General features: G+C 30.4%; 1 protein-coding gene and 1 pseudogene across 3 annotated transcripts in view; one reads left to right on the top strand and one right to left on the bottom strand.

The window, feature by feature from the left end:
- LOC145259979 (PHD finger protein 14-like) overlaps positions 1-14,789 on the top strand; it is a 132,095-nt gene extending 117,306 nt beyond the window's left edge. For 2 of the 3 annotated variants that reach the window (XM_080117972.1, XM_080117971.1), the window contains exon 20: positions 14,379-14,789. In XM_080117972.1, the coding sequence (XP_079974098.1) occupies positions 14,379-14,504 (126 nt within the window). In that variant the 3' untranslated portion in view covers positions 14,505-14,789. Of the gene's footprint in view, positions 1-3,640; positions 3,705-14,378 lie in introns of all 3 variants that reach the window. The other variant, XM_080117973.1, reaches the window with a different exon arrangement.
- Positions 14,790-21,145: 6,356 nt separating this feature from the next.
- LOC145260023 (5S ribosomal RNA) lies at positions 21,146-21,263 on the bottom strand (annotated as a pseudogene).
- Between the last annotated feature and the right edge of the window lie 1,790 nt (positions 21,264-23,053).

Below are 23,053 nucleotides of genomic sequence, written 5' to 3'. Positions count from 1 at the left end.
ATTGATTAAGTAATTTTATTTTTAAATAAAATCAAATTTTATGACTAAACAAGCAACACTCTCATGACACCATCTTGAAAACGGTCTGATAAAACAAGGGAGATAACTCCAAATAATGCTAATTTTTGCAAAATTTTAGAAAGCTGTTCTTAACATAGGAGGGGAACATTGGTACAAATCAGATTTGCTTAAAAAATTATTTTCTTTGTAAAATTACTTGATCAATTTACATGATTTTTTGGAATATGATGTTTTCTTTTCATCATGGGTATGTACATTACACAAATTATTTTGTTGTATTCTGGGAGGGTTCTATATTACGGTGCGACAGGGAATGTGTACTATTTGTTCTGTATGACATGTAGCAGTGTATATTATGTACGTGTGTCTAAACTCGTGCATCATCTAGTCATAAAACTTACGACAACGGATACATTTTTACAATGGGCCCATAACAAGAGAAAAATAACAGTTCTCTGGGGTTATAACATCAGGCCAGTCGAAGAAATATACCTGATCTGTCTCTGATCTTGTATAATGGATCCTTGGGAACAGCTGCAAAGAAAATTAACCCCAGTGAATCAACAAATCTCTAGTTATCTTTTCAGCAACTTTTATTACCGATGTTTCCCCATTGGAAAGCTGGTCCTAGACTAACGCTTTCTGATCCCCCTCTACTGGGAGCCATCACTGTCTGACTTAATCCGTTCTCTCTCTCTCCCGATTCTTAACTCTCAAATCGTACTTTTTTTTTTTTTTTTTTTCAAAACATCACTTTAAAATTACCTCCACATAAGACTACGTCAGACTCTAGAGGTCAACCTATTTTTTAATTATTGTTTATGTTCTAGATTCTTTAATTTATTAAACATCTTAACATAAATAATTTTCTCTGTAATTATTTATTTTGCTATGATAACATTCTATTTTTACAAATATTACAACGATCATAAAAATCGTTGACTAGCAATACCTTTGGCGTTGCCCTGCTAATATGTAAGTTTTTTGGGGGGTTTTTTTGTGGGTTGGGCGTGTTCTGGACAAGCACCTGTTTTTTATGCAATTTACAAGCAACATTTTTCTTCTGATTCATTAATCTGTGTATTTATATAATGAAAATTTTGGTGCTTGTCCAGAATTTCTGCTTATATTAAAAAAACACACACAAAAATAAAGAAGAATCAGTATAATGTACATATCCATAATGGGGAAAAATATCATATTCCAAAAATCATGTAAATTGGTGAAGTAGTTTTATTTTTAAATAAGAAAATCAAATTTTGTGGCCAAATGAACTACAATGTTTTTGTGGCGTCATCTGGAAAACAAGGGAAATGATCAAAAAAAAAAATTTTTTAAATGAGCAGGTGGGGACATTAGAAAAACTTTAATTCACTTAAAAAGGATTTTCTTTATAAAAATAAAACTACTCGATTAATTTACATGATTTTTTTAAATACAATACAATATTTTCTTTCCTCCATATGGACATACATCATAGTAAATTTTTCTTTTTTTTTTGCTTTTTAATATAAAGGAAATTCTGGACAAGCCCATTTTTTAAAAAAAATTTTTTTAATCTATTGTCCATTTACATTTCAATATAACCAGCTTTCTTGCTTTTTTTAGCATGTATCATTTACAAGCAAGACTTATAAAATACACTTCACATTAAACTCTGTACTTTACTAACCCACATTTTTATAATGCTATCTAAACACAGTTTATGTGTACAATATTTATAATGCACTTTCCTTTAAAATTTCTATGTAATTTTCAAGGAAGATTTTTGGTTCCTGTCCTGAATTCCCTCCATATTAAAAAAAAAATAAAGAAAGAAAGAAAAATCTCTACTATGTTATGACAAAACGAAAATATCATATTCCAAAAATCAGGTAACATTGATCAAGTAAGTTTTATTTTTAAATAAAAATAATCAAATTTTTTAAGTATCCGAGAAGTGACTATCTCGTCGTCTCAAGAAACTCTGCAATAATTCTTGATTTATTTCGTAATGCCTTCAGATTTCCATCAATTACTTAAAAATGATTTTCTTTATAAAAATAAAACTACTTGATCAATCTGATTTTTGGAATATGATATTTTCCTTTCATCACGTGTAGTCACATAATGCAATTTTTTTTCTTTATTTTTGTTTTTCTGAATCTCTAGGTAATTCTGGATAAGAACCAGATTTTTATAACAACGCTCCATCTATTAAACACTACTTTTCTAACCAACATTTTCATAACAGTCTTATCTAAATAAATATAAAGGTAGCTTTCGAAACAAAACCATCAGTGCAAATTTACAGATTCGTTTCGCTCACAAAAGAATGACCGATATTTGTATGTCAATCATGGATATCATGAACTCCTGAGTCAAAAAGGTCTCCATCAGAAAAAAATGCATAGCAGTGCACCAATCAAATAAACAGAAAACCAACAACTCATATAGATTTTTTAAATATACAAAATAATGAATATTGCAACCGTAATGATATACTCTAATATATGTAAATGAAAAAGAGATATATTGAATAAGTGAGAATTGTGGAAGAAACGGATATATAGTGAACAGAACCCCCATTTTTTCCTTTTTCTTGAAAACAGTAACTTTTCTTGATTCAAACTCTCTAAAAGTAATTCAACGGCTTACATTTGTAGATGGAACTTAAATTTTATCTAAACGCGCGCACACACACACACACACACACACACACACACACACACACACATACCAAATAATGCTTTTTTCTATAAAATTTTTTCCGCAATTTACAAGCAACTTTTTTATAACACTCTATCCATCTAGATTTCTATGCAATTCACTAGCTTCATTTTTATAAAACTATCCATCTAAATTTCTATGCAATTCACTAGCTTCATTTTTATAAAACTATCCATCTAAATTTCTATGCTAATCACAAGCAACGGTTTCATCTAAATTTCTAATTTTATATTCAGGATATTTATTGCATTTTGTTTACTAAATTCTTTTCAATCCTGTTTTCTGTTCTACTCATTAAAAAAAAAAAAAAACGTTCTTGTCCACAATTCCCTTATATTAAAAACAAAATTTTAAAAATATGTACATATGTACCTAAGACAAAACGAAAATACAATGTAAAAATCATGTAAATTGATCAAGAAAATCATTTTTAAGCAATTAATGGGAATTTGTAGGCATTACAACATAAATTTAATAAGTATTAATTTTTTTTTGTTTTTTAGTTTTTTGGGGTTTTTTTTTTAAATCACCACTGGGACAAACATTCCTCAGATACTCATAAAATTTGAGTTTTATAATTTAAAAATAAAACTACTTGATCCATTTACGTGACTTTTAGAATATGATGTTTTCATCTTGTCATGGGTATGTACATCATACAGATTTTTTTTATTTATTTATTTATTTATTTTTTTTAAATATAGGGAGAATTCTGGACAAGAATGAAAATGAATATTAGAATTTTCTATTAACTCCTGATTTGATTAAAAATAACATCTATAACAGTTTTGAGTGTATCCAAAATTTGAGTTTGTAAAAAGTTCACTAACTTTGATTACCTTTACACATAATACCATTATTTATTTTTTTTTTTTTTGTGTTTTTTGTTTTTTTGTTATTAACCACAAAGGCTACCCAGTGTTACCTCGGCAGAAAACGGCTATTCTGATCATCGTCCCCCAAGTTAAATTTTGGTGTGTAGTTTTATTTTGTTTGATCCATTTTAAATACTCCCATCCCAAAGGAGTAGGAGTGTGCACTCATACTGACCCTTTCACATTTATTTTTATTTTTTTATCCATGATATGAATAAATTTTATATTTGTATTTTTATGATTTAGATGATTTAGTTAATGTATTGATTATCTCCCCCTTTTTGTGTGTGTGATTTGGTGTTTCTGCAGAATAGTAGAATTTTAAACAAATGTGTTTCAGGTAAAGAACACAATTACGTATTCATGTATCATGTCGAAATTATAAATTCCAAAATTTATAAAAATTGATCCAGTAGAAGATGTGCTAGATATAGTTTTTGTCCAAAAAATCATCCACAATAACCGTCTGACATTTTGTATTTTGAAATGACGGATTTTAATTGAAAACACAAAAGATAAGTTGGTTTTGTCAAAATTATTGATTGCACTCGCATCCCCTGGATTTTGAGAAATCTTTCAGATTAAAACATACAATAAAACTCTATAAATTGGTAACTCCAATAAATTTTATTTTTACTTATAATTATTTTTCTACGGGATCATTTTCCATAATTTTTGAAATTTCTACTAATTTGGATGTGATACGTATGTAATAATGCTTTCACCTGAAATGCATTTGTTTGAAATTTTATTATTCTATGCCAGCACCAAAGTTTTATTATATATTTAAATTAAGTTAAGTAGATTTTCTGAGAGAGAAAGACTCCTATTAGAATTCTATTTTATTTATTTTGTAATTCTGATTTTATAAAGTTTTTACAATTAAAAATGTTAATGTTTTAAATGGGGAAAAAGTGCATACATATTGATGAAAAATCTTTTTTTAAAAGAAACCAGAATTTTATTTGGAAATAAAAATTCACTTTTTTTTAATTTGACTTAAGTTGTCACATTTTTATATTGAAATTTAAAATAATTCACATTTTTATATTGAAATTTAAAATAATTCACATTTTTATTTTGAAATTTAAAATAATTCACATTTTTATTTTGAAATCAAAAATAATTGGCATTTTTATTTTGAAATTAAAAATAATTGGCATTTTTATTATGAAATCCAAACTAATCCACATTTTTATTTTGAAATTAAAAATTATTCACATTTTTATTTTGAAATAAAAAAATAATTCACATTTTTATTTTGAAATTAAAAAAATAATTCGCATTTTTATTATTAAATCAAAAATAATTTGCATTTTTATTTTGAAATAAAAAAAATAATTCACATTTTTATTTTGAAATTAAAAAAAATAATTTTATTTTGAAGTTAAACAAGATCATAATTTTATTTTGAAATTTAAAAAAATCACATTTTTATATAAGAACAATTTCACATTTAAAAAAAATCAAACTTGTGAAATGTGTAAACTTTCAAGATATGAAAATCTTTAATTGCCATTAAATTTATAGAAAGAAAAATCAAATTATGCAACAATTTTTCTTTTACAAAAAAATCTACACTTCATTTTAAATATTTTGAAAATTGATTATTTTTCTGATAGATAAAATACATGGCACTATCAAAGTTTCACAACTGCCATTGTCGTAGCTGTTATCATAATTTGATATGCCACTTGATCTGGTATGGTAAACATTTTAAATTACGTTACGATTCCAAAAGATATCACACCTATTTATAAAACTCACAATATAAATAATGATTACCTTTGTTAGTTATGAAATAATACGAACGTTTATATGATTAATATTATTTATTAAAAAAAACAAACTATAATATTTGTACATAGTTTTGAATCAAGATACATATTGGGGATTCCCGAGTGATAGCAGGAGTTTTTTTTTTTTTTTTTTTTTTTTTTTTCTAGATTTGCTAATTTAAAATAAAAGATCTTTGTTTCATTATTTCATGCATCAAACATTTTATGAAAATTGGATTTATAGGGTTTTTTTTTGGGGGGGGGGTATTATTTCCCTTGCTAGCTCCCATTTTAACATTCCAATAACACATCACATACATTTAATCTCATCAATTATGACTTGTACTTGGACTATGCCATTATTTATTTATCTATTTTTAAAAAATTTTATTTATTTATTTTTAATTTTTTGTCTCTAGTGTTTATTAATCAGAATTGTTATTTTGAGATAATTCAAATAGATTTATTTTGTGGGTAAAGGGCAGTGTTCAAGTGATGTAAAATACAATGTGCTAAACTTGTTCCTTTCAGCTGCCACCATAATTGGAGTGATTAAACCAAACTTAGCCCAATTTTTTTATTTATTTATTTTTTTAAGCTTGTCAATATTGATTAAGCACAAGAAAAGAGAATTTTTTATTTTATTTTTTTAAGCTTATCAATATTAATAAAGCACAAAATTTTCAGATCATTAAAAAAAGAAAAACTTAAAATGGAATTAATTTTAACAGTTTTAGTTTATCATAGACTAGTCACCTACTTTTGAATAATTGATTACTTTTAGAAGTTTCTTTATTCTTATGTATGACGTGACCCTTCTCTACTTTCCCTAAACCACATTTTTTTACCCCTCCACCCACTCCAATAACCTAAAAATATTTTGTAATGTTTTTTTTTATTTCTTTCCTTATTTTCTCTTTTCTGCCTCACATTCCATTAGCAATGTTTCTGACAAAGGGAGAAGAATTGCTGTTTTCTGGATTGGAATTTATCCATCTAACATTTATCATTGGCTAGTTTTTGACCTTGAAATAGTTTTCTTTTTTTTTCTTTTTTTTTTTTCTTAGTTCAAGTGGCTTCATGCTTTGGAGCGATTTTTCCAAAGAATTTTTTTTTCTTTTGCTTTAATTCGGTAAAATTGATTAATTGTTTGCTTTTTACCCCCATGCTGCCAGCAAATTAATAAAAAATGAGATTTAATTTATTAATTTATCTTATGTGTGTGTGTGTATGATTACACGGCAACACTTGAAAGTACCTAAGAAATAAAATATTTTTGCCTTGGATCTTATTCTCACAGAATTGTCTACAAGAACCTGTGATACAACGGATAAAAGTGCTAAGTTATAATCACTTCTAATAGTTTTCTGGAACGTTCAATCTTTGGTATGGATAATAATACAATCACAAATTAAGATTTTTACCTATTCATGGCTGATGAAATGAGAACAATCTACTTCTGTAGATTATGGTCCTGGATATGACCTTAAATTATATCCGATGGTGAGGCCCCAGCTTGCAGGCTTTGGAGAATGTGGAGCCACCCCTTAATTGCCATTGCTCCCAGGTCCACTCTGACCCGGAGTGGTAGTACTTATTAGGGTCCCAACTATGGGTTAAATAGAAACTGATTTGAAAAAAAAAAACAAATATATTCTATTAAAAACTTTTTCTTCAAAATCACTGGATTCGGCATTAAATAAAAAAGGGTTGATATGCCATAAAGCAAAAACAACGAATCTGTAGATTATATAAAGGGTTCCATTTGAAATTCCATACAAATTCCAGAGTTTGATAAGACTCGCTTGGGGAAGGTCGAAACGTTGTGAGAATAACATTCAAGATGGGAACATTAATCGGAATAATTCAAATAATACTAATTATCCATTCCCATTTTATTTCCTGCTGCCTGCTTCCCTGGCTGTACTGATATGCAGAAGTTTAAATGTAACATAAACAAATATCTTGTTAATCTTTCCTAGACATGGCCCCAAATTATAGCTCCTTACGTCCAAGTGGCGATGTGCTTTGTAAGGGGTGGCCCTGAGTAAAAAAAGAAAAAATTTAGAAATGTAAATTCTTAGATTTTAGAGTCGGGGTTAACTTTATCAGTAGAACCCCGGGATATGGTGGCTCTAGGATACAGTTTTTTCAGGTTATGATGTGAATGCGATGTTTTTCCGGCCCCTGTTGCAGTATTTGCCCTGCCTTACGGTATTATTTATGTATTATTTATGTTATTTGATTATATACATATGCATTGTATAATGTTCTGTATTTTGTTACTAATTTTTAATGCTGCATCCCGAGGTTCTACTGTATAAATATGACATAAAATTATAACAATTTACTGACTACATAGTGTAAGACAGAACGGGTATCCATTTTTTTGTATTTTCAAAATGGACATTTTTTTTTTTTTTTTGCCAATGTGGTTGTAATGAGAGGAACATGTATTTTATTAACCTTAATACTAACCCAAAGTTCAAGGTGAAGAGTATGAAGGTAGTATGAAGTAAAAAAAAAAAAAAAAAAAAAAAAAAATTCTGAACAAAAAAATGGATATTCATTCTGCTTATGTTATGTGGTCAAGAACTGGGAATCCAATTTACCAAATTTCTATTACTAACGATTACTGAAATGTCCCCTTGACCACTGTATACTCATTAACCCTTATAATCGAGTGGCTTCCGGGCCTTGATAAGTGGTGACTCCTTTGTAAAAAAAAAAAAAAAAAAAAAAAAAAAAAAAATTGCATTAAATTTATAGAGTAAGGTGAACCTCCATTTTAAAATCCAAAGAATGTTGGGGGTTTTTTTCCCCCATGTATTTCCAAGGTTTTAACTTGTAGGGATAAAAAAAAAAAAGAAATTAATTTTTATTTTTCTGTTGTCAATGTGAGGATAAAGATTGCAAATCTTATCAGAAAATCTTTTGTAAGATATATTTTCTAACATCTGCTGAAATTTTGATTAAAATGTAACGCAATGCAGAAGAAATGGTGATCATTTATTTCATTTCTTGTATGACAACAAACACGAGTGTATAAAAATCAGTATTTGCATGATTAATCGGAATTGGGAAACTGAAAAATTCAGAACTTTTGAGAGTGTAGAAATTGTTATCAGAATTTATGCCTCATTTATGATTCTGTAAACTTTCTATTGCTAGTTCTAAATGATTTCTTTTAAAACTATCAGTAAAAACTAAAATCTATAGATCATAACAAATTTATGTAAAAATGGTTCAGTAAAAAATGCCACGAATCGATGAATAGGAAAAAAATTGTACGGGTGAAAAATATAGAAGACACTCTCAAAATAAGTTTATCAAAACGTTGGATAGAATATATAGAAAGAAATCGTTAAGAAGCTTGTCAAATTAAAAAGAAAATTTTATTTTTACATTAAAAGTAGACGAGATCTCTTCTCTGCTAAATTTTCCCCAAAATGAACTTCTACCACTTTAGAAGATTTTAGAATCAGAATCAGGAATTTAGAACAGAATCAGTAATTGTATTGGAATTTGAAAAAAATATTGGAATTGTCCCATCATTAATTAAAAAATGATATATCTTTATTGTTAAAGGAAGCACAAGAAATGACGGAGGTTGATATCTCAATCTCTATAGCCTATCTACTCTCAATCTCAATTTGAGCTAGTTTATAAAATGATTTGAGATGCCCACTCTTCCTGTAGATGCTCATTCTGGGATGTCGCCTTTGCTGTCAATGTAGTCGGACTTCTAGGGCATTTTTCCGATGTGCAATTCAGAGAAAATTTCTTGCCGAGGAAATACAGTAAAATAAGAGATATTTATATATTTTTTAAAAGTTTATCTTTGATTAAAATTTGAAATTCAAGAAAGCTAAAAACGATATGTGCTTTTTTTTTCTTTTAAAAGAAACATTTTTTTACCTTTTAAAGATAAATATTTATTTTTTCAAATAAATTTTTGATTATTATTTTTTCTTTTTAACTATTTTTTATTTTTTTATTTTTTTTATTCAATTTTCACCTCAAACAAGGCACAGTGCACTTTGAAGTAGGAGCTACTATCAGGGACATAAGTTGCAGGGATATGATGTAGGGAGTTGAGCAGCAAGATGTCCGTTCACATTACACTTGAACTTCTGCATGTCAATACCGTTGGGAAAGCAAAATACCGGAAGGGAGTTCCAAAGTCTGGCAGTTCTGGGGAAGAAACTATTGGAGTAGAAGACTCACTTAGGTCTCTAATGAAACCATAAAATTCATAAGCAAAAGATACAAGAATGGGTTACTACGGAAAACACATACAAAATGATTATCCACCAATAACCAGTTCTGATTTCTGAATTGAACTTATTTTTCAAGAAAAAACAATTTTAATTCTACTACATTTAAAAATGATTGCAAAATCAAAGTGGTAACATGATTTGTTTAAGGTCAAAATTTGTTTATATATATAAGAGCAAATAGTTAATAAAAAATGTTAAAAAACACTTTGAAAAAGAGTTAAAAACATATTTAATCTGAAAAGGAAACAATAAGTGGATAGTCCTTAATCCGCGGAGTTTGATTGTAATTTTTATTTCATATATATATACGTACATATACACACACACACACCGGGGGGGGGGGGTCTTTGCCCGGGCGTAAAATTTGCTTGATGTTTTAATTTTGTATATATTATTATAGTCGTGATTTCAAAAGTAAAAAGAAAAGTATTTAGGTGCCATCAGCTAGAATCGAAACGGAATCTGTAGCATTCAAAGCTGGTGATGTTACCACTGTACCAACGCATATCAATTGATTAAAAATAAACTCTGATAAATGTATAAAATATATAATAAATTTTTCAATTTTGACTCCCTTAAAATCTATTTAAACTAGCTAAAGACCCATAAATAGACCAACCTGCAAAAAATTCAATCATTTGAGGCCCCTAGCGCCGCTCTGCGACTTTTTATTTCGGAGGAAATAGTTTGAAATTATGCAGACCGACAGACAGCCATTTATGTATTAGATATACTAGCTGTATATACTCGGAGTTGCCAGTTGGAAAATATTGGCAGGTGAGGGGTTTAGTCACATACTATTTAAAAAAAAAAAATACTGAATATTTTAACTTTCTACTATTTTCCTGAAAGTGGATCACATGTTGGCTTCATGGAAGCATAAAAAACGTCCATCTTCATCTATGAAAATTAAACGGGGAAATAACTTAAAGGGCTAATAACTTTCAGACCATAAATAAATAAACTCCCTTCCATTTTTAAATGGAACCGGTGTAGGCTGATAATAATTAAATATAAATTAAATTAAAAATAAATTAAATAAATCAACTTAAAATAATATTTTTAAATAGAACCTTGAAGACAATTCTATTATGAAAAATAATTAAAAACATGCAGCTAATTATTAAAATAGATTTTCCTTAATGTAATATGCAAATTAGGTTACTCCTTGAATGTAGATTCCCTTTGAAAAAATAGTATATATAGAAATCATGCTGGAATGTATGTAGTGAAACAGTGTACACATTATACATATTGTGAATAAACAAACAGACAGGAATACAACTTTATTATAATATATATATATATATATATATATATATATATATATATATATCTTGGATTTTACCGTCATTGGATACTTTACCTTTTACCTGACTATCCATTCACGTGAAATCACCTTTTTCTCCACCATATTCCCTCTGCTTCACTTTTTGTGATCAAGTAAGATCTTTGACTTACTTGCAGTTTCATCAAATACTTTTGTATGCAAAATCCGATCCCGCATTTTGCTAATTTCCTACCCTCTGATGAGAAGGAAAGTATTTCTTCGAAACTCTGCGGATTAAAGACTATCCACTTATTAAATGTTTCCTTTTCAGATTAAATATGTTTTTAACTCTTTTTCAAAGTGTTTTTTAACATGTTTTATTAACTATTTTCTCTTATATATATTAGAGATGGGATAATTCCAATATTTTTTCCGATTCCGATGCAATTACCGATTCTATATTAAATTCCCAATTCCAATACAATTACTAATTCAGATTCTTTCTAAATCTCTAAATATTCACTATTTTAGTATTACTATCAGTGGTAGAATATTTTTTTAAAAGAAAATCAAATTAAAAAAAAAAAAAAGCCAATTAAAAGAATCATTATTGGCATGGGAAAATAGGCACAAAGTTTTCCGATATCCCAAAAAGTTCTGAATATATATATATATATATATATATATATATATATATATATATTCAGAACTTTTCTTTCACTACACCGATGAAGACTGAAGGATCGGTCGAAAATTATGTACCTGTAAAAAAAGTTTTTACATTTTTTTTTCATAATATTATTTTGTATTCCTGCACGTCACCAATTGAAAACGAATAAAGGAAAGTTATAAGCTTTTATACTTTTCGTATTCCTTTTTATACATTTCCATTCATATGTGTGTATATATATATATACATATATATATATATATATATATATATATATATATATATATATATATATAATCTTGTTCAATATAAGATAATAATAAAATGGAGTCTTCATGATTGTCAATTTAATAACCTTCAGAAAAAAAAAGTTAGGTATAATAATTTTTCAATTTCTAAAAATTAATACAAATCCATATCTTTGATATTAATAATAATAAAAATAGATTATGTAATTATGAGCTTCCATACTTTTTTTAAATACATGCACTATGTTTATTTTGGACACAAACTGGAAACTTTATTGCTACTACTCTTTCTTTTTTAGATAATTATGGCTTTTTTAGCATAAAGCATAGTTTTTTTTATTAATTAACTATCTTTAGACTTGGACGTAATGATTTTATTTGAAATAATTCCAGAAACGTGATATTTATCTTTCTAGAAAAATTTAAATACGATTTTTTTCATTCTACATTTTTAACGTAAATCAGCAGGGTTGTTAATTTTCGTAACAGTATTTATCCTTCTAAATTTTATTTCACACGTTCCCCCCCCCCCCTTTTAGAAAGTATCTTTAGGCTTTAATCTTTTGAACACAACCAAAAAGTAATTGGAAACTTATGAAAAAAATAAATGTCGGCTTTCAAAACCATGGATCCTATCAGTTTTCACCATTAAATTGTATGTGCCTAGTAAAAATTCAGACCCTTGCACTCAGAAATAATGTCATGTCTGCAGTCCTAGTAAGCAAGATTTGTCAGACACACTGACAACAGAAGATTTTTAGGCGATTCTGTATTTGAATAATGAAAAAATACTGAATTTCAAGTAAAACAAATGGTACCCACATAATTGTCATGTCGCAAATAGTTGCATATCCAAAAATTATAGAAAACGGTAGATAGAAAATTAATTATTTGTGAAAGACTGTTCCGATAATAGTAAAAATGCTCAGATAAGTTTACATGCTGAAGTGGACATGTTGGGTCACGTAACAGAGGCAAAGGGGAAGTAACTCAGTTGAAATGCCATGTATAGCAGACAAAAGAAATCGATAAGTCGGCGTTTATTGCTAGAAAAAAAAAATATCACTTTGCTTTAATCTCCAAGTCCATGTTAAAACTTTTCGAAATTACTTTTCTGAAATTGACATTAGATTTCCAAGAAATTGGAAACTGAATTACCTCCTTTGTTAACTCTCCAATTTGAATCGGAAGATTTTGAAACCAAAACGCTAGATTTTACAAATGTCTTTTTTCATGATTAATTAATTTTTTACCTTATCGTTTTCCATAATTTTTTGATATGTTACTTTTGGCAACATGACAATCATAGGTGGCATTAGTGTTACTTGAAATTCAATATTTTTTCATTATTTAAATATTGAAGCACCGATTTTTTTACAAAATTGTTAGATTGCGCGTTGTTGTAGGGTTGCCTGATTAAGAGCGTTATAGCAACATAAATTTTATCTGAAACGTGCAATAAATCTTGAATGATTCTTTCAGATACTGTAACAATTTCTGAGATTTTTTTTTCCGTATTCAGATTCCGATTAATCGTCCCAACATTAATGAATATATGGATATACTTATATATATTTTTCTGTGTTTATTTTAATATAATTTCTGTGTTTATTTTAATATAATTTCTGTGTTTATTTTAATATAGTTTCTGTGTTTATTTTAATATAGTTTCTGTGTTTATTTAAATATAATTTCTGTGTTTATTTAGAATTAAACCTACTTTAAAAAAATAAAAATATAGAAAAATCTTTGTCACAGAACGAAGATTTCATATTCCAAAAATTATGTAAATCGATCACCTACTCGTCCGACCTGGCAGTAATATCCCGGAAACTATTGAACTCATTCTGATATTGGACTGCCCAGGTTGTATGATGTCCTTTTTCTATGACTTTTAAGCACTATTTAAATAACTTTTAAATAACATGTTCAATATATTTGCTGATAAGCAAATATATTTGTTTTATTCACAGCTGAACATTTTGCTAATTGCAATTCATTTCCTTTGATGATATGAGCCATTATTAAAAATCCATGGATTAAAGAAATAAACATAATTCTTCTCCATATATTCCTTGTTTCAAACAGTAAATTCTTAACTTGAATATATTTTTATATATATTTTAATCTGCAGAATTTAACTTTAATCTTATAACTTATATATATGAAATCATTCTTTTTTTTATAAGTTATAGTGATTTTAATAAGAAATTGTAGCCATTGCAAGGTTCATTTTGACCTTCATTGTTTGAATTTAATTATCTTCCCTTATTTATTTAACATGGTGGATAAAAAAATAATCTCTTGCTTCATCATAAAATTTGATCAATATACATAATTTTAGAATGTGACATATTTGTTTCGTCATGGGTACATATATCATAAATATTTTTCTGTATTTTTTTTTCTTTTCCTCGTTCAAATGCTGGATTATTAATTAGACCCACAAAAAAATTCTGCGAATGAATTACTAATCAGTTCAATTGTTCCTTATTTTTTTTTTCATTTTCTCCCAATTTTCTTCCAGGAAAAGCGACTCCGGAATCGGGCGAATCCCATACAGAAGAAAGGCAAAAGGCGGAAGTCGATGAAGATGGACAAAGGCAGCAAACGTGAAGATCACGAAGACTCTGAAGGGGTCATGGAACTTTAAAATTAATTAATTCTCCATTTTGTTTTCAATCCTCCCCCGCCAATCTCCCCCCCCATCACTTCACCAGTTCCTTCCACCCACCCTTTCATCTTCTCTTTGGCCACTGCTGACCTTTGACCTCACTAGATTTTGTGAGTCATTTGTCCATATTTGTAATTATGTGTAAAGGACTTTTGGCTTTGGTGTTGACCCCTATTGGCTACACTATAGCCAAACTGGACAAGTTGAGGTCAAGGATTTTTTTTTTCTTTTAAAAGAATAAAGGTTTATTAATTTGAAATCATATTTACTTGCTGACATGTTTATTAAAAAAAAGAATTTTTTTTCTTTTGAAAGAAATTATCTCTCTCTCTCTCTCTCTCTCTCTCTCTCTCTCTCTCTCTCTCTCTCTGTATGTATATATATATATATATATATATATATATATATATAAAATGAAAATTACAATTGAATTTACCAAAATGATCAAAGATGGTAAAATTAAAGTAAATTATAAATATTAAAGAATTAATATTTATAAAATTATCTCAGCCAGACATAAAAGCTCGATAAAACCAAATAGGAAATAGAGCTTATAATATGAGCAAACAGTTAATAAAATATGTTAAAAAACACTTTGAAATGAGTTAAAAACATATTTAATCTGAAAAGGAAACACTAGATAAATGGATAGTCCTTAATCCGCGGAGTTTCGAAGAAATACTTTCCTTCTCATCAGAGGGTAGGAATTAGAAAAATGCGAGATCGGATTTTGCATGCAGAAGTATTTGATGAAACAACAAGTAAGTCAAAGATCTTACTTGATAACAAAAAAAATTGAAGCAGAGGGAATATGGTGAAGAAAAAGGTTAATATGGTGGAAGATAAAAAATCCAGTGACCGTAAAATCCAAATGTAAAACTTCAAGAAAGTTAAAAGAATTTCCATTTGTACAAGTAAAATCCAAAGACTTTGGATTTTACCGTCACTGGATTTTTTATCTTCCACCAGACTATCCATTCATGTGTAATCACCTTTTTCTTTACCATATTCCCTCTGCTTAACTTATTTTGTTTTCAAGTAAGATCTTTGACTTACTTGTTGTTTCATCAAATACTTCTGCATGCAAAATCCGATCCTGCATTTTGCTAATTCCTACCCTGATGAGAAGAGAACTCTACCAAACTCTTCTGCCAATTTTGAGTCTAAACACTTGAAATTTTAGATATAAGTTCCTTGGACATGGATCTAACTTAACTTTATTTGAGCCCAAAACAATAAATGTTAAGGGGTCATAATAGGGGTCAAAGTTAAAAAAAAAATTGACGTCTGCAGTCTCTACCAAATTACTCAGACAATTTCTGGTCTAAACATTTGAAATTTGACATAAAGGGTATTCAGAGATAGGGTACGCTTTTAATCGGTTTGGGTCGAAAATTTTTAGTTACCAATATATAAATGTATGTATGTTTGCATATCTGCCTAAAACTTTCGACAGAGATGACAGATTTTACCAAGATCAATATCGTTTTGAAGTTCAACCTTTCAGACGACAAATATCGAAAAATTGGCTAAAAGCATTAATATCTTCATCTTTAACTGGGCACTTTTCTACAGGGGGGGGTCACTTTTTTCGCCGATATTTTTGAAAGTCATCCTCTACTTTCGATTATCTAGCCTTAATTTAAACATAAGTCTCTTCCGGTTTGGCGGTGGTTGTAACAGCAAAGACATCAGGTTCTTTTTTCATATTCTTTTCTTCCTTCGCGGTACGGGTTCGAGCCTGCCTTCGTACTACCACTTTTTTTTTTTTTTTTTTTTTACATTTATTTTTAACTTAATTTATTTTTAACTTAATTTATTTATATCTTAATTTATTTATAACTTAATTTAATTTTCATTTAATTTACGTTTAATTTAATTTATTTTTAATGGTTATTATAACCAAGATCAGCTGCATTTAAAAACAGAAGTAAGTTCACCTTTTAACCTATAAGTTATTTCCCTTTAAGCTATGAGATTTTGTTTGAATTTTATAGATGAAAATGACTATTTTATGCTTCAAAAAATCCAAAATATGGTCAACTTTCAGGACAATCGTTTAACTTAGGATATTTAATGTATCTTAATATATACCAAAGGTACACTGTTTCACAAATAGATGTTAATACTTTGTGACTAAACCCTCTGACTAGCAATGTTTTTTACCTGGCAACACTGGGTATGCACAGCTAGTTATTACATAAAACATTTATCTTCATGATTGAGCTATCCGCCATTACTACCTGACTTCATGTAGTTATCTCCCTTGCCTATCATAAGAATTATTTTATTTTATTACGAGCCTTATGTGTACTGTTCATAACTTTATATATATATATATATATATATATATATATATTAAAAAGTGTGCATATGTATGGTAATGCCTTTCTATATAATAGGCTTCCTTAACTACCATAGAGAAAAGTTGGTAGAGGCAGAAGGGGTTAAATTTATTCTAACTTTGACCCCAATTTTGACCCCTTAACATCTATTGTTTTGGACTCAGTTCAATTAAAATTTTTGACTCATGTCAAAGTAACGTACATCTAAAATTTAAATTGTCTAAACCCAAAATTAGCGAAGGAATTTGGTAAAGCCTGCAAAGGTCAACTCTTTCAACTTTGACCTCTTGGCAGCCAAATTTTCGCCCAAAAACTGATTAAAAAAACTTTCTGCATGCCTGAATACTCTTTATGTAAAATTTCAAATGTTTAGACCCAAGATTGGCTGAATAGTTTGCTAGAGACCGCAAAGGTCAAGTCTTTTGAACTTTGACCCCGTTGGCAGCCAAATTTTCAGCCAAAAACCTATTAAAAAGCTTGCCCTATGTCTGAATACACTTTATGTAAAATTTCGAATGTTTAGACCAAAAATTGGCTGAGTAATTTGGTAGAGATCGCAGAATCAACTTATTTTTTTAACTTTGACCCCAATTATGACCCCTTAGTATTTATTGTTTTGGGCTCAAATTAAATTATAAAGTTAGATCCATGTCCAAGTTACCTATATCTAAAATTTCAAGTGTTTAGACTCAAAATTGGCAGAGGAGTTTGGTAGAGTTCTCAAAGGTCAAATCATTGAACTTTGACCCCTTAACAGCAAAATTTCTGGCCGAAACTCGATTAAAACATTTTCCCAAGTATCAATACTCTGTATGTCAAATCTCGAGTCTCTAGACTGAAAATTAAGAGTTATTTGGTAGAGAGATGTACACATATACACACGCACAGACATTTTCACTCTTATATATAGATTTAAGTATAACTTGCAATTTACTTTAAAAAGTAATTTTCGTTAATTTTCTATTCTATAATTTTTAACCATGTTACTAAATTTGACATGAAAATTAAGTAGGTAGTGTTGCTTTTAGTTGAAATTCAATGTTTTGATTTTTGTTATCCTGAACAAACACTGCGTGTGTGTGTGTGTTTCCTTAAAACAAATATACGTTTATAATGTATTTATTTAATAAAGCTATTCTAAAATTGCAACAGTTAATTAAGCTCAATGAAAATGGATTTAAAATTTCAGAGCATATGTAACTTTATTAAACATTCCAAAATCATAGGAATATACAATTAATTCACATTCATATTGTTTAAACAATATGAATGTGAATTAATTGTATATCTCTGTGATTTGAGAATGTTTCATATATATATATATATATATATATATATATATATATATATATATATGAGAGAAAGAGTTTTATTTTTAAAGAGACTGCAAACTTTAAATTAGCAATTCTATTTTCTTTAATTGCAGATTTCGCAACTATCAGTTATTTTGAGTTCAGCTTGGTTTGGCAATTCATAAATGTGGTTTCAGCAGAACGGAGTCACATCAGTGTGTGATACAATCAATTTACTGCAAGAAACATTTGATGAACAAATAATTTCATGAACTGGTTACTTTGTTCGTGCAATTTAACCCCATTAGATTTTTGGAGATATGTAAAGTCTCATCTCTATGTTGATAAATAAGAGACAATAGACAACATTTGATGTTACTATTTTGGAGAACTTCTTTTCTTTTTTTTTAAATAAATGTTTTTATGTGACGAGCATGCGCAAAAGCGCACAAAAAGTATGAGTTGTGCGTGCCTGCGTCGGGGAGCGAACCTGGGACCGTTAGATTACAAAGGAAAACGTTTGTGAGCGATACTTGCATTACCGCAACAATTGGGTTCGCCCGACGGCTATAAAAAGTCAAGCCGAAATAGCTTGTCGCAGCACGAGGGAGGAGAAAGCTGAGTAATTTGTGTTAAGCGATATACACACCAGAAATTCTTTTCAAAGTTGAACGAATCAGTTCTTTCGACTTCTGTCTTCTCGCAAACGTCGCACTCTTCACACTGCCTAGGTTATTATATCTACAACGGAGGTCGTCTTTTAAAAAAAAAAAAAAACTGGTCTTGAAGGCAATCAGCTTTGATCACTGTAGGGAATACTCTTCATCTCATACAATTGCTATTCATTAAGACACTGGTTTTCCCCAACATTGTGGTGAAGCAAATATGTCAGAAAGCTTAACTGGCTGTAGGCCAGTTTAGCAGTTTAGTTTTCAGCTTTCTGCCGTATGGTTGACATCACTAAATTTAAACGCTTTACACTTCCGCTCCCGTCTTGGTGTAACGGTAACATGTCACGTTTTCTTTCACTTTCTTTTCTGCCTTCACGTTGTGGGTTCCAGTTCGAGCCTCCCTGCCTAACACTTTTTTTTTTTTTTTTTTTTTTTTTCAAACACCCGGGCAACGCCACTAGTTTGGAATAAACCACATATTTGTATAATAAAAATATTTTTTTGTGATTTATTTTAATTTAAAGTTTACCACCTCTTAAGAAACACCCTTTTTTTTTTTTTTTTTTTTTTTTTTTTTTTTTTTTTTTTTAATTTTTATTGCATCGATATGATACATTATTTTGAGCTTTCTTTGGCTTACAAGAGTGGATGTGACTGATTCATCAGCCAACATAGTGATGGAAAATCAAGCTAATATATAATGCCCAGATATAGATATTTATTGTCAATCATGCATTGCTTTGAAAACGGTGTTTTTATTTGTCTATTTTAGCTTGAAATACTTTTTAAATGAATTTAATTATCTGTATAGGGTGGAATGATAAAATTGTCGCCCTAAAGAAAACAACACTATCGCTTTATTTTAAAACTTTTATTGAAAAAAATCAATTCAGGTAACTTGATTATGTAATAGAGCTGACATCTATTCAATGTGGCTGCCTTCAGCCTCAATCACCGCCTTGATATGGGTCCGGAATTAGGAACATGACTTTTCCACAAGTGCTGGCAAGAGCTCGGCAAATACTCAGCAGATGGCGGCGATCAGGCTGGCTTTAGTGTTGTGTGAGATCATGGTGTTTATGTTCTCGACATATGACCAAATGGAGTAGTCCTGCGGGTTCAGGTTGAGGGAAGAGGGGTAGGCAGTGAAAGAAGGCTACAAAGTTGTAACATTTCTTTTGAAGCCAAGCCTGGGTTTCTTTTGACTTGTGGGTCAGTGCTGAATCCTGCTGCCACGCCCAGGGTCTGCCAGTGGCCACCTGATTGCACCAGAGGATCAGCATACTCTTCAGCACATCCAGGTACACTTTGGTGTTGACTTTCAAGCCGACTTTGAATATGTGAGATGGCATGATGTGGCCCTCACTTGAAACCCGACCATAACCATGACCAGAAATTTTTTGATCACCCTGGGCACGTCCCTGTTATCCGGATTTGCATTCTGAGCGTGCTGGCAATGGTCCTGTCGTCATAACTTTGATCAGTAGAGCATGCGTTGGACAGCGGCATATCTCTGATCTTACTCGTTGAACATTGTGTCGATTTCAAACATGATAGACAGCTAATATCACTCGTGGGATTTGTACACAAACTGGCCAACTAGTTGATGGTCTGCAACAAAAAATGAAAACCGGTTTTTATCAAACAGAAATGGAATAATGTAGTCTTTTCTAGGATGACAATTTTATCATTCCATCCTGTATGAAAGAGCATTTTTACCTTAATGCTAGTTAGGAATAATTTTCCCTTTACAAATGTGATACACCTCAATGGAGAGTAACATGTTTTTTTGTTTTTTTTTATTTTACTTATGTACAGACATATGTTTTGTCATGTACAACTCCTCAGCATGGCTGAACCTAGCGAGAATCAAAACTGAATCCCGCTGCATTCAGCCGTGCAGATGATTCATAAATGACAAAACATGTGTCTATGGATGAGTAAATTTTAAAAATTAATATATATATATCTGTATATGCACCAGGATGTAAAAATTTCCACTGGGGAAAAATGCACCCTCACTTTCAGAAACTAATGATTACATAACAAATATTTATTAATTTTTAAACTATTAGTAAAACTAAAATCAATAGATCTCACACCCTTACAAGTATATTTCTTCAATCGATGCCTGTGGTCAGTCTCGAAAGCCAAAGGATACGCCTTTCAGCTTTCTGCCATATTTGCATATGTAATTGTGTGTCAAGGGTTGCGCAACCTCCAACCACCCCTCTCCTGAATCGGTACTGCTTGAGTCCAGTGGCAAGGAGAAGTCCAGGGCGACTGGAAACAATGCTAAGATAAGCAGAGAGTACATACAGCACCTGGAAGTCCCAAGTGGTCACCCACCTGGTACTGGCCAGGCTCGTTGTTGCTTAACTTCGGTGATCTGACGGGAACGGGTGTGTCAAACGTGATTATGCTGTATATTTCTTGTGTTAGCAAAATTAGCTGCACATATTACGTTTTTTTTGTTTTTATTGTAATCTGAAAATTAAAAAAAAATAAAAGCTCTATAGCTAAAGATTTAGAGATTAAAAAAAAAATTAAAAATCGGAAATTTCGAACGGATTTGATAATTGTATCAGAATCAGGAAAAATATTGGAATCCTCCGATTATTACAGTTATACTATCAGTATCTTATCCCCCAAGTATTGAGAAATGAGGTAGGGGGGGGAAGAAAAGGTATGATGAAAGACGAGAAAATAATTTTATTTGTGAAAACAAAGTTATAGAAAATGAATTTGCTGGAAAGACAATGGATAGGAAGTTATTCAGATGCACAAAAATACACTAAACTAGGATTGTTAGTCAAGGCATGACAATGATTTTTTTTTTTCTTGTTTTTTAATGTTTAAGTGTGACATCTACATAAAATACTTTGCAGCTGTGATGGTAGGGATTAGCAGGAAAAATCTATGCAATAAATTTTAAAGGACTCCGTTAAGGCTACATGTTTCAGATTCCGTCTGGAGACTATGATGGAGGCTCAGGGTGGCATCTTCAAGTGAAATGTATTTGGTAAAAAACCATTTGAACTTTAAGATTAATTATTGGCCAAGATAGGACGATTTTTTTCTCAAAACATGTCGAATGTATCACAAACAACTCAGTTAAAAAGTCAAGATGCATTATAACATGTGATCTCACTCCAGTCTGACTGGCACCAACCCTTATGTTCTGTGCCATGGATTCTATTTCTTTCATCTTCTATTCTACCGTGTCACATTGATGGCTGCTGAAGGATGTACAGTGGCTCACGAGTATAAAAAAATAAAATTTAAAAAAAAAACTGACACTTTCTGCAAATATCAGTTGCATTCTGGATGTGTGTGTGTGTGACACCATCGATCTTTTGAATGTAAAGGTCTACATCTATGTCTTCAGTAGAGGTTGTGTTTAACAGTCGTTTAATCAGATCATCTCCCCATCTCTTCCAAACCACATACCTTCGACCGTGTCCAGTTTGCAACTCTCCTCAGTTGTAAACTGTCACAAACCCAAGACTGTCCGCAATTGTTCCTAATCATTGTAAAAATGTTGCAAAACTCATTGTTGTTAATCTGAGTTAAAACAGTCATCTCCCCTTGTCTATAGATGAGGGGAAAGTCTGCTTGATGCTCATGTTGTAGCCTAGGTTTCTGAAAAGTCAGTATGTTGACAAGATCTGCATAGGCTCTGACCTTATTGTTGCTCAGAAAGCTCTTAACTACCAGAACAAATGCCTTCTATGCTTCTAGTTTCAGTTTGTTCATTAAATATTCAAACTCTGAATCTCTGATGAGCTGCCGGATCTGAGGATCATCAGAGATGCCGGCTTTCAACTTTTCCATGGTCAATCCTGGAAAAGCCCGGCACAAGTAAATTAAGCAGTTGTGAAGTGACCGTCGTAGGGAGCGATTGGGCTCCCCACTGGGAGGAGGCTGAGACTCCCGAAACATTGGAGAATGCCAGGTAGCTATGATAGTTTTATTCATTAAGTATTGTTGCTTGCCTGGGCGAAAGCAACCCGACCCTGCTGAAAGAAAGATTCGGTTTATTTCATGAAAATGACTACTTCATGTCACTAACGAAAACATAATTTTATTCCGCTGCCAATGTGTGATGACTCGGGTGCAGTTACCAGACCGAGAGGTCACGGGGTTAACCTTTCGATTGTGAGAATAGCGCCTGTAATCCGCAAGTGCCGCCGAGGTGACATAACTAGTTGTGATTGGTC

Source organism: Euprymna scolopes, chromosome 35 (genome assembly GCF_053919585.1).
Source record: "Euprymna scolopes isolate OS-2025 chromosome 35, ASM5391958v1, whole genome shotgun sequence".
In the NCBI taxonomy this organism is placed as follows: Eukaryota; Metazoa; Mollusca; class Cephalopoda; order Sepiida; family Sepiolidae; genus Euprymna; species Euprymna scolopes.
Note: the sequence above shows the minus strand (reverse complement) of the source record. Positions and strands in the feature narration are given on the sequence as shown.